This window comes from Scyliorhinus canicula, chromosome 1, assembly GCF_902713615.1.
Source record: "Scyliorhinus canicula chromosome 1, sScyCan1.1, whole genome shotgun sequence".
Taxonomy (NCBI): Eukaryota; Metazoa; Chordata; class Chondrichthyes; order Carcharhiniformes; family Scyliorhinidae; genus Scyliorhinus; species Scyliorhinus canicula.
The window spans coordinates 70,732,097-70,745,069 of NC_052146.1; the positions used below are offsets into that span (position 1 = coordinate 70,732,097).

General features: G+C 45.7%; 1 protein-coding gene across 2 annotated transcripts in view; it reads left to right on the plus strand.

Annotated features, from left to right (window-relative positions):
• LOC119963680 (protein HIRA) overlaps window positions 1-12,973 on the plus strand; it is a 140,061-nt gene that overhangs the window by 33,893 nt on the left and 93,195 nt on the right. For both annotated transcript variants that reach the window (XM_038792998.1, XM_038793005.1), the window contains exons 9-10: window positions 10,351-10,464; window positions 11,542-11,612. In XM_038792998.1, coding sequence (XP_038648926.1) covers window positions 10,351-10,464; window positions 11,542-11,612 — 185 coding nt within the window. The remainder of the gene's footprint in view (window positions 1-10,350; window positions 10,465-11,541; window positions 11,613-12,973) is intronic.

Sequence of the window (12,973 nt, forward strand, 5' to 3'; positions counted from 1 at the left end):
CGATGGCCGCAGCCCCTCCCCCCACCTCACTCCCGTTCACAGACCGGTTTAAACTGGCCAGCAGGAGGCCCCCGCCCGGGTCCCTTTCCCCCTTGCCCGGCACTAGGAAAGCCCAGAAATCTCCTTTTGGCACACGCACCCCGCACATAGTCTGTGCGGAGTCTGCACATCCTCCCCGTGTGTGCGTGGGTTTCCTCCGGGTGCTCCGGTTTCCTCCCACAGTCCAAAGATGTGCGGGTTAGGTGGATTGGCCATGATAAATTGCCCTTAGTGTCCAAAATTGCCCTTAGTGTTGGGTGGGGTTACTGAGTTATGGGGATAGGGTGGAGGTGTTGACTTGGGTAGGGGGTAGGGTGCTCTTTCCAAGAGCCGCTGCAGACTCGATGGGCCGAATGGCCTCCTTCTGCACTGTAAATTCTATGTAAAACTATGTATATCCACCTACACCCGAAAGAGCCCTCACTTCGAGTGCAAGTCCCATCACTTCCCTTGTCCAAATATATACAACATTGGCTCCTTTAGCCCACACACCCGCACAAAAAAAGAAGAAAATACAGTCATGAGGTTACATTGGCACATGGCCATTTCTCAATTTCTCAGTTCTGCCACAGACCTTCTGCCTTCGCAAACTCCTCCTCTGCTTCCCCCGTTCCAAAATAAAAGTCCTTGAGCTTATAGGTCACCCTCAGCTTTGCTGGATATACATTGCCGCACTACACCTTGCTAATGTACTGTGCCATCTTCTCCCGGTTGAAAGCAGCCCGCCTCTTCGCCAGCTCCACCGTAAAGTTCTGGTATACATGTATACCAGCTCCAGCCAACTGCACCACCCGCTTCTGCTTGGCCCAGCACAGGACCTTCTCCTTCACACTGTACCTATGGAAGCACAGAGTCACTACCCTTGGCGGCTCACTCGCCTTTGGTACAGGCCTCCACGACCGATGAGCCCGATCCAGTTCATATCGGGAGGGATCCTCCCCCTCCCCCAATAGTTTCGCCAGCATAGCGGCAAAATACTCCGTCGGCCTCAGCCCTTCAACTCCTTCGGGCAGCAGTGTTCACTAGGGAAATCGCCTCCTCCACCAGCACACTCAAAACCTCCCTCATCTCCTTCCTCATCGCCTCCAAGTGTTTTGTAAACTGCCTTTCGAATTCTGTAGCCATCACCTTGGTTATTTCTTGAGCCTTAAGCAATGTGGCTTCCCCTGGTGCTCCAGCCTCCATTTTCCTTGGTGACCCTGTGGTGACCTCTCCACTCCCGGACGGGCCCTCGGCTGCTTTTTTAACGGCCGTTTTCTTGCTGATGCTGGACATCTTCTTCTGCTGCGCCTCCTTTCTGTCTTCTCCGTGCCTTCTCCCTGCCTTTGACGCCTCCGTGGACCCTGGGACCGGGCTTAAGCCCCAAAAATGCCGTTCCCGAACGAGAGCCCTCCGTTACGTGGCTGCCTCCCGCCCGCCGTCACCGGAAGTCTTTTTTGTTGTTGTTGTTGCATGTGGTCTATTCATTTAATTGCACAGTATCTTTAAATTATTTATATGTGGCCACATATCCATGGATATTTAAAGGAGCCAATTTGTGCTTGCTCGGCATGGGAAATTCTGTGCCGTGTAGCTTATTGTTGGTGACAGTGATCAAAGACATACGTTACGTGGAGAAACGTGAGAAACTGGGCTTGTTATCCTTGAAGTAGAGGATCTTAAGGGGAGATTGGGTAGAGGTGTTTAAAATCATCAATGATTTTGATAGAGTAACTAAAGTTAAACTGTTTCCAGTAGTAGAAATGTAGGTAACTGGACACAGAACTAATGTAATTGGCAAAAGAATAAAGATGAATTGAGAAATAAAACTACTTATGCAGTGAGTTATGATCTGGAATACACTGCCTGAAAGAGTGGTATGTCACAATCCTATTGGGGATTGTATTAACATTCAAGGAATAAATCCAAATACCCAGCAATTAACCAACAGAACGTTAATAATAAATAATCTTTATTGTCACAAGTAAGCTTACATTAACACTGCAATGGCGTTATTGTGAAAAGCTCCTAGTTGCCACATTCCGGCGCCTGTTCAGGTCCACGAGGGAGAATTCGGAATGTCCAAATTACTTAATAGCACATCTTTCGGGACTTGTGGGAGGAATCCGGAGCACCCGGAGGAAACCCATGCAGATGCAGCGAGAAAGTGCAGAATCTGCACAGCCAGCCGGGAATCGAACATGGGACCCTGGCGCTGTGAAGAAACAGTGCTAATCAATATGCCTCCATGGCATTCCAAGGCCCCTAGAACATTACCCTGAGTCTTTGGATTACTAATCTAGTGACAATACCACAATGGCACCACCTCCCAGTCTTAATGACTGGAAGTTCTCTTTTTAACAAAATCCTTCATACGTTTAGGGGTATCTTTGAATAATTAATCCTGGGAAGCCTGTGCTACCGTGCTGCCTACCACAGGATTTCACATTAAAAAATATATATATTTGTATTCAGAAAAGTTTTTCATTATAACAAGGCAAAGCAACACAATAACCTACAGCAACCGCCATTTAAAAAAAATCCCCCGCACATCTAACGCTCCCCAGGCCTAACCTCACAAACAAAACTTAACAAGAGCCATAATTCCCCCCTCCCAGCAGTAACTGACGGTTTCTAAATCCCTGAAAAAGGAGATGAAAGGCTGCCACCTCGAGTAGAAGCCTTCCACTGAACCCCTCACTTTATTCGGCCTTCTCGAGATAAAAAAAATTCCATTGGGCCATTCACCCAGACCGAGACATTGGGCGGTACCGGGGATCTCCACCTGAGCAAAACCCGTCTCCAGGCTATCAGCAAGGCGAAGGTGAAGACGTTCTCCTTCACCCTTATCTGCAGCACCTTGAGTCTGATAGACCAATAATAGCCACCAACGTGCACGGCTCTAGCTGAACACCTAGAATCCTCAACATGGTGTTGAAAAAGGAGACCCAGATGCTTACAAGAGGATTTGGCTCCTCCCTCTGCAACTAGATCCTCGGCTTCCTCACCCATAGACCACAATCAGTAAGGATAAACAACGACACCTCCTCCACGATAATCCTCAATACCAGGGCCCTGCAAGTCTGAGTACTTAGGCCCCTATTATACTCCTTATACACAGATGATTGTGTTGCGTAATTTGGCTCCAATCCATCTACAAGTTTGCTGATGACACGACCGTAGTGGATCGGGTCTCAAACAGCGTTGAGCCAGAGTACAGGAGGGAGACCTAGCAATGACAACAATCTCTCCCTCAATGTCATCAAAACTAAGGAGCTGGTCATTGACTTCAGGAAACATGGTGTCATACACACCCCTGTCTACATCAATGGTGCAACGGTGGGAATGGTTGACAGCTTCAAATTCCTAGGTGTGCATATCAGCAACAATCTGTCCTGGCCAACCCACGTCGACACTACGACCAAGAACGCACAACAGCTCCTATGCGTCCTCCGAGAACTTAAGGAAATTCAGCATGTCCACATTGACTCTTACCAATTTCTATTGATGTACCATAGAAAGCATCCTGTCTGGCTGCATCACAGCTCGGTATGGCAACTGCTCAGCCTAAGAGTCATGAACACAGCCCAGTCCATCATGTGAACCCGCCTCCCATCCATTGACTCTTTCTACACTTCCCGCTGCCTTGGGAAAGCAGGCATCATAATCAAAGACTCCTCCCATCCGGGTTATTTCAGGGCGGCATGGTAGCATGGTGGTTAGCATAAATGCTTCACAGCTCCAGGGTCCCAGGTTCGATTCCCGGCTGGGTCACTGTCTGTGCGGAGTCTGCACGTCCTCCCCGTGTGTGCGTGGGTTTCCTCCGGGTGCTCCGGTTTCCTCCCACAGTCCAAAGATGTGCGGGTTAGGTGGATTGGCTATGCTAAATTGCCCGTAGTGTCCTAAAAAGTAAGGTGGGGGGGGGGGGGGGGGTTGTTGGGTATGGGGTGGATACGTGGGTTTGAGTAGGGTGATCACAACATCGAGGGCCGAAGGGCCTGTTCTGTGCTGTACTGTTCTATGTTCTATGTTCGCTAATTTGGACATTGGGTACACTGAAGGAGAATTCACAAACAGGCGCCGGAGTGTGGCGACTCAGGGATTTTCACAGTACCTTCATTGCAGTCTACTTGTGACAATAATAAAGACTATTATTATTATTCTCTCTTCCAACCCCTTCCATCGGGCAGAAGATACAAAAGTCTCAGAGTACGCATTAACAGGTTCAAAAACAGCTTCTTCCCCGCTGTTACCAGACTCCTGAATGAGCCTCTTATGGACTCAACTGTTTTGTGTTCTCTTTAAATTGTAAAAATGTAAACATTTGGAGCAAAAATTCTTTTTTTAAGAAAAGGTAGCGAGAAGTTCCTCAACTGTCCCTCCGTAGAATTGTCCTCTGAATCCATGGGGTCTTGCCCATCAAATAAAGGAGGATTCCATTCTGTTGACCCTACAGCAGAAAGACTGGGAGACACTGAAACAAAAACCATGACAGGATGTTCATTTCCAACTGCCAGCACCCTGCCCGCCAAGGTCAGAGGGAGGGCACCCCACTTTTTCATGTCTGCCTTAACCCCATTTACTAGACCAGCAAAGTTAAGTTTGTGAAACGAGGCCCAATCATGGGCCACCTGGGTTCCCAGATAATGGAAGCTAGTTCTGGCCAGACAAGACGGCAACTCCCCCCCAGATCAGCTCTCATCCCTGGGGGCATCAGAGGAAAGTATTCATCTTTGTCCAAGTTCAGCTTAAACGCTGAGAAGGAGCCAAAATTCCTAAGTAGCTTCATTATCTCTTCTATATTGGAGAGTGGGTCTGTGTTATACAGAAGCAGATCATCCACATATAAAGATACCCAATGCTCACTCCCGTCCCTGTTCTATCCCCCTCCTCCCAATGGATGACCTCAACGCAATGGCCAGAGGCTCGATTGCCAAGTCAAACAGAAGTCGAGCACTTTTCAGCATCCATTGAAATAATCATCTCTGGGGAGGGGGGCAGACCGACATTCAACAAACGCTATATGTTGGCCGGTAACTGCTGTCCCTTGAGAAAACCAGTCTGCTCCTCCAAAATCACTCCTGGAATACAGGGCTCCAAATGCAGTGCCAACACCTTCGCCAACTGCTTGGCGTCAGCGTTCAACAATGAAATGGGTCTGTATGACCAACACTCTGTGGGATCTTTATCCTTCTTCAGGATCAGGGAAATCGATGCCTGCGCCAAGGTGTCGGCAACACCCCTTGGGATAAGGAATCATTGAACATATCCAGCAGGGGGCTGCTTAGCACAGGGCTAAATCGCTAGCTTTGAAAGCAGACCAAGGCAGGCCAGCAGCATGGTTCAATTCCCATATTAGCCTCCCTGAACAAGCGCAGGAATGTGGTGACTAGGGGCTTTTCGCAGTAACTTCATTTGAAGCCTACTTGTGACAATAAGCGATTTTCATTTCATTTTCATTTCATTTCAACAGTGGGATCAACTGACCTGCAAACGTTTTATAGAATTTGAGAGGGAGCCCATCCAGGCCTGGAGCTTTACCCAACTGCATTAATCCAATACACTTCATAACCTCTTCCAGTTCCATCATCAACTCCACTTCCTCCCTTCTCCCCTGTTCCACCAACCGGGAAGGACAACCCATCCAAAAATTGCATCATTGTCAATCTCTCTTCTGGAGGCTCTGACTTGTACATCTCTCGATAAAAGGCCTCCAACACGACATTAGCCTTCCTTGGGGCGGAAACCAACCCACTAACTGAATCATCTTCCGGGAGGCAGCCTTCTACCTCGGGTGGTGTGCCAAAAAACAAATGGCCTTCTCCCCGTATTCGTCAAGTCCCCCTCGTGCGTCGCAGCCGGCTCACCGCCTTGCCCGATGAGAGGAACTGAAATTCCATCTACAATTTCTTCCTACTCGCCAACAAATCTGGTGTTGAGGCAATCGAGTACTGGCGGTATACTTCGAGGATGGAATCCACCAACCTCTGCCTCTCCACCCTTCCAGATTTATTTTCCTGTGCCTTGCAGGAGATTATCTCACTCATAATGACCCAGCATGGAAGGCAAAACCGCCACATTCCTACAACTCGATATACTCCCGAGCGACAAAGAAAGTAAATCCGGGAGTAGACCCAATGGATGTGAGAAAAAAAGAGAAAGCTCCTTATCCCTGGGATGCATAAATCTCCATTAATCTGTTTCCCCCCCCCTCCCCATTTATTCCCGAATGACCAATATCGCCTTCGCTACCCCTCATGGACTCAGAGACTTAGGATTTGACCTGTCCAATCGATGATCCAAAACGCAATTGAAGTCCCCACCCCTCAGAATTAGTTAATGCGAATCCAGATCCAGAATAGAAGCCGGCACCTTGTTGATAAATGCCAAATCATCCCAGTTCGGTGCATACATGTTAACTAGGACCACCAACAGGACCACCAACTTGCCCGCCAATGACGCACTGATGGTCTTATGCCTCCTGCCTGGGTCCACCAATATTTTAGCAGCTGAAAAAGATACCCTCTTGTTGATCAGCACTGCAGCCCCGAACCTTACCATCGAAACTCGAATGGTATACCTGTCCCACCCAGCCCTTCCGTAACCTTGTTTTGCCCTTGATCCGCAAATGAGTCTCCGGTAAAAACACCACATTAGCCTTCAAACTTTTCAGGTGTGCAAACACTCGTGACCTTTTTATTGGGCCATTTAACCCCCTTACATCCAAGTTATCAACCGGACAGGGACCTTCTGCCCCCCACCTTCCAGACCCAGAGATAGCCATTCCCACCATGTGGGGTAATCCAGCAGCAACTCAACAAGTGCTAATACCAGGCCCATCCAAGATGGCCACCAAAATCCCTATAAGATAAGAACAAAGACAAGAATTAGTCACTGTCAGCAGTCTACCCCTCACCCTGCACCCCAGCCATACCACATCCCAATGACCCAACAAACAGCCAAAAGGAGAACAAAAATCCTAAGCATTACTTAATGAGTTGCAGATACCCCCTCCTCCTCTCCCGTTAACTAATTTCATAGCGAGCAGGGTGACCTCCGCTCAGAATAAAACCAGAAAATAACTATGAACCAGATATTTGCAAGAGCACATTTTAGTTACTTACGTTATGAACGTAGTTCTACCTTTTGCCCTCCAGAATTTGCTTTAGATACCTTCCAAGGTAAGACTCTATGGAGTTTGTTCCATTAGCTTTTGGCTATGCGGCCTGCCACGTTTTCCTTTACAGACCTAGACTCCTGGTTTGGGATGGCAGCAAGTATACAACTGCCTTTTTACCACTTTCCATGCAAACTCTGACTGCTTTCCGCTGTAAGGTCCTGTAAACCACTGAAAATTCCCTCTGTTAGCTGCTAGGTGGGGCAAATCTTCATAGTCTGTTTTCAAATCGAACTGAATTCTGTCTGGTTCTGTCAGCAAACACACACACATAAATGAAACAAAATAACCTTCTGACCAAGGCTCCACCCTGAATTATTCTAGTTATGATAATGTGACATACTTTCGGATGATTCAAACAGAAATGTGAACTAATTATTTTACCAGCAACACAACTCTTTGACTGTATAACCAATATAAATAAATTATATTTCCAATGAAATTTTATGACCTTTCTCCAGACTCCTGGCTCCATTACAAGCTTGAAGATGGATAATTCATTGTTCAATTTTTTTTCACTATGAACTCTGACTTGCAAGATAAACACAGGCTACCTTTTAAGTGTAATAAACTAGACTTGTTTGAATTGCGCTTATATCAGAGTTGTTTGACCAGTTTCTCAACCAGATGTCCATTTATCTTGCATTTAACCTCCAACCTAAAATTTATATTCCTAAAACTATACGTTATATTCTAAAACAGATAAACTATGGGTGGGATTTTCTAATAATGGGGCCATGCCCCCACGCCAGCGTGGGTGTTTCACCCTGAACTTTCCTTAAGAAAGTGTAGAGTGATTCTCCAACCTGCAGGGAGCTTGCAGGGCCCCGGAGTGCTTCTTGCAGCTCTGGCTGCGGATATGGGGTCCTGCACTTCCGGTCGGGAGTCCGCGCATGCGCGCAGCATGGTAGACTCTCACTGCGGACACTAATGCAAGAAGTAGGTCCCCACGTGATTGCGCGCCCACGGATTGGTGCCGCCCGATCGCTTGCCGTCCATGAGGCCCCACCCCCCAGGTGAAGGGTCCCCCGCCCCACCAGTCTGGAGCCGCCACCGGCCGTTCCCGACAGGCAAAATGTGGTTAGAACCGCGCCGTCGAGAATTCGGCTAGTTTTCCTTGGAGAAACGTGGGTGGGCCCTCTGTCAATGGCCCCCTACCCCCGCCGGGTACCGGAGACTTGTGGGAACAGCGTCGTACCGGATTCCGGCGTAAGCGTCCATTCTCCGCCCCGCGCCGATCATGATTTTGGCGCGGAGGCTCAGAGAATCCAGCCCCATGAGTCATATTTTCACAACAGGTGTAATGCTCAAAAGGGAATTGAATAAATACTTGAAGTACTCGCAGGAAAGAGCAGGTAAATTGAATAATTCTTTCAAACATTTGGCAGGAGTTGAATGGTCTTTTTTTTTTATATCATTCTATGATAAGCCGAGCAGATCAGATGTTAATTTAACAAACTCACCTTGACTCATAAAGAAGGTTTAGAGCAGATTTGGATTGTTCTGAGATCTTTTGTTTCAAAATGCCTCACTGTCCTTCCCACATTCCATTTCATTTCAGGGAACATCTGCTCTGACTTTGTATTCATGAATGCCAGCTTTATTTAAGAGCAGTGAGATCAACAAGAAGATACCAGCATTTGATTTAGTGTTTATAAACTATGCTGAAGTTAGACTTAGGAGTAGAGTACTGTGTCATTGGTGTTTGTAGAGACTGTAGAATTCTACATTTGAGCTTCACCTTTGTCTGCCTGTTGTTTTTGCAGCAAAATTGATAATTATATTTTTCCAGTTATTAATTTTGCTCTCCCACATAATCACTGGCCTCAATGATTGCTTAATCATTCCATCTATAACTTATTTAACTACTTAAATTTTTACAGTTAGTACCTAGAAAATCTGTTTCCAGAATGATGCATTGAATAATTTTCTCCACCAGAATGGTTAAAATCCTAACTAAATACTTGTATGAAGGAAGGAAGATCCCTCTGAATAGTTTTTATTGTTAATTGGATCGCCTTCCTTTGGGTGTGTGTTTTGCAATAAGATGTGGATGCACATTAGTACCCAATTTTACCACATAACTGAATTGTAAAGAATTGTGACTTGGGTTTGGGCATTGTTGGGATGCGTGGTTGGTGGATGGAAGGATAAGGTAAAGCTGTCTCGTGTCAAAACAAGAGGAAAACTTGGACTCTTGTTGTATCTTCCACAATGACAGGATGCCCCAAAAGTGCTTTAACAATCAAATAAATACCTTTTGAAGTGCAGTCCTAAAGGCAGTGTTATTGGGAACTTGCTCAGTGGTGACACACAAAACAATGAACTGGGATTTGACTGTTCTGTAATTTAACAAAGGCAACGAAGAGAAAGGAATAACTCTTGTTAGCTACAGGCTGCCTGTAACTGTAAGTGGGGAGATGGTCATCTAGGAATAAACTTGGCCTTTCCAACTTTCATTTATTGCAAACAAATTAGGAATAGTTCATTTGGCTTCTCCAGCCTGTTCCACCATTTGTTAAGATTATAGTTGATTTGATTGTGGCCTCAACTCTACTTTTCTGTCTACCTTCTGGAACGGTAAAATATTGAATGACCTTGCCTGAACTGTTCCCTGGGGAAGAGAATTCCGCAACAGCCCTCAGAGAAAAAAATTCTCCTTATCTCCACCTTAAGTGGAAGACCCCTTGCGTTTAAGCTATATCCCCTAGTTCTAATCTCTCCCATAAAGGGAAACATCCTCTCAGCATCCAAGCTACAATTTGGTTATTGGAATTATATCAGAATTTAAACCAACACATATGGTCAGCTGTGGTTTGTTGTACTGTCGAGCATAAAACATAACTCACTGATGGGAAATCATTAAGTTCTACAGATTCTCCTGTATGACTAAGGTTCCCTGCTTGTTTGCAGTGGCGCCGTTGCATAAATTATGAAATATAAGGTAATCCTTTCATGTAGGTACCACAATAGTGAAGTGTACTGGCAGCTGAACTGTGCCCAAAGCTGGTTGTGCATCTGTTGCTGATCAGAGGTCCTTTCAACTGATGTGCAAAGATGATTTGAGGAATTAGCAGCTTCCTTATACTTTGAAAGTGCAGTTGCCTGTTGTTGATCTGGCAATGACAGTTTTCCTCTTCTATTTCCATCTTCAGAAATTTAATCCCAAAATCTTCAAGAAGAAACCTCGGAATGGAAGCTCCAATAAGCCAAGCTGTCCTTATTGCTGTTGTGCCGTTGGGAGTAAGGACCGGTCCCTATCTGTTTGGGTAAGTTCCAAGTCCCAGGTGTCTTATTTCTTGAGCAACGTATCAAGAACAATGAAGTGCGGGTGGCATGGCGCAGTGGTTAGCACTGGGACTGCGGCGCTGAGGACCTGGGTTCAAATCCTGGCCCTGGCTCACTGTCCGTGTGGAGTTTGCACATTCTCCCCATGTCTGCGTGCTTTTCACCTCGACAACACAAAGATGCGCAGGTTAGGTGGATTGGCCACGCTAAATTGCCCCTAAATTGGAAAAGATAATTGGGTACTCTAAATTTTAAAAAAAAATTATGAAGTGCATTTGTTTTACATTGAAATGTTCTGTACCTTTTCTCATTGAGCTAGTGACTTAATAGCCAGTTATGAAATTGGTGCAGTTGGAGGGTGGGAAATCCATGGTCATCTGTTAGTCGTAGAGTCATCATAGTATATGTAGCACTGGAGGGCATTTAGCCCATTGAGTTTCTGTAGAGCAGTCCAGTTAGTCCAATTGCTGTTCTGTATCTCCATAGCCTACCAAGTATGCACGGTAGCACAGTGGTTAGCACTGTTGCTTCACAGCTCCAGGGTCCCAGGTTCGATTCCAGGCTTGGGTCACATCTGTGCGGAGTCTGCACGTTCTCCCTGTATCTGCGTGGGTTTCCTCCGGGTGCTCCAGTTTCCTTTCGCAGTCCAAAGATGTGCAGGTTAGGTGGATTGGCCATGCTAAATTGCCCTTAGTGTTCAAAAAGATTAGGCAGGGTTACGGGTATGGGGTGGAGGTGTGGTCCTCTTTCCAAGGGCCGGTGCAGGCTTGATGAGCCGAATGGCCTTCTGCACTGCAAATTCTATGATTCTGTGAACTGATGATGAATCTTTCATGAAGCTTCTCACAATGGGAATGGTTGCTTTTAGCTCATAAAGGCTCAAGCATTTGTGGTTAGGCTCAGCATTTGTGCTAGGGCAGCAGCTTGATTGGTTTTGATTTGTGTGCTACCCCATAATTTTTTACAGTCTAATCATTAAAAAGAGCATCTCCTGGTAGTCAGTCATAAACTTGTGGCTTTGCAGTCTTTGATTTAATGGCTGCTTTCTATTTCTACAGCTGACCTGCCTGAAGCGCCCACTAGTGGTAATTCATGAATTATTTGACAAGTCAATCATGGACATCTCTTGGTAAGGGCTGTGTCAGATGTTGCTCCATTGCATAGTATTTAATATACAGAACAAAATGCATAGCATGCTCATTGCAGTGGTGATTTTAGCTAAGTGAATTGAAATAAGTCAACATGTAGATGCAAAATTGTACTGCAGTATTTCAAAGTTATATTTCAAAATTGATCACTGTTTTTGGGGGGAAAAATAGATTTAATCTCTGCTTCATGTAAAACACAGATGTGTGAAGAGCAGTGGTCATGATGTTCCAGCATCAATCTAACAAACTAGAAACTGATTCTGTGTCTGTGTCTTCTCAATGGTAAGACTAGTTTTGGTGTAGGTGGTTTAATTTGATAGTTTGCATATTATCTGTGACTTCCAATCTAAACTTGTTGCAGAAGGGACCATGTATGGAATTCAATTTTAACCCAGCCACAGCACTAAGCTCCTTTCAACCACACCGTTGTAATTATTGTGGCAAAAAAGAAAGATTTGCATTTATATAGCTCCTTTTACAAACTTGCAATATCCCAATTAGTTTTACAGCTAATGTGTGCACAGCAAGCTCCCACAAAAATCAATGTGATCATAACCAAATCCAACAGTTTGTGATGCTGATTAGCGACGACACTGGAGATAACTCCCCTGCTCTTCTTCCAAAATAATATGAAACCTTTTACGTCTACCTGAGGGTGCAGACAGGGCCTCGGTTTAAGGTCTCATCTGAAAGGCGATACCTCCAACAGTGCAACAATCTTTCAATACTGCATTTGAGTGTAAACCTTGATTTTGTGCTCGGGTCTCTTGGGTGTGACTTGAGCCCACAATCGTTTGACTCCGAGATGAAAATGTTACTCACTGAACCACAGCAGAGTCCAAATGGAGTGCCTCGGGTGCAGCTGCTCTTTCCTCGCTGAAAGAGGGAAGGATAATTTCATAATTTTCCCAAAAATGAGGAAGGATGAATACTTGTTGAGAGAGCAAAGAGAATGACCCAGTTGCTCAAAATAGAGTAGCACAGTGGCAGCAGCTTGGATACTTAGGAGTGCCTAGACTGGAAGCACTCGCTCTGCAGTTACAACATCATGCTACTCTCTGTGATGTGATGCATACTGTCCCTCATCTACCCCTTTTCCCTACTTCTCTGCTGTCCCAAGTACCTCCCCCAATTGATACTGACCCTTATCTAATGACAGAGTATGATATCAAAATTTGCAGATGATACGAAACTGGAAAGCAGTGTGAATAGTGAGGAGGATAATGTAGAACTTCAAATGAATAGACATAAGATGGTAGAGTGGGCAGACAAGTGGCATAGACGTTTAATGAAGAGGAATGTGAACTGATTCATTTTGGTAGGAAGAACATGGAGAGACAAT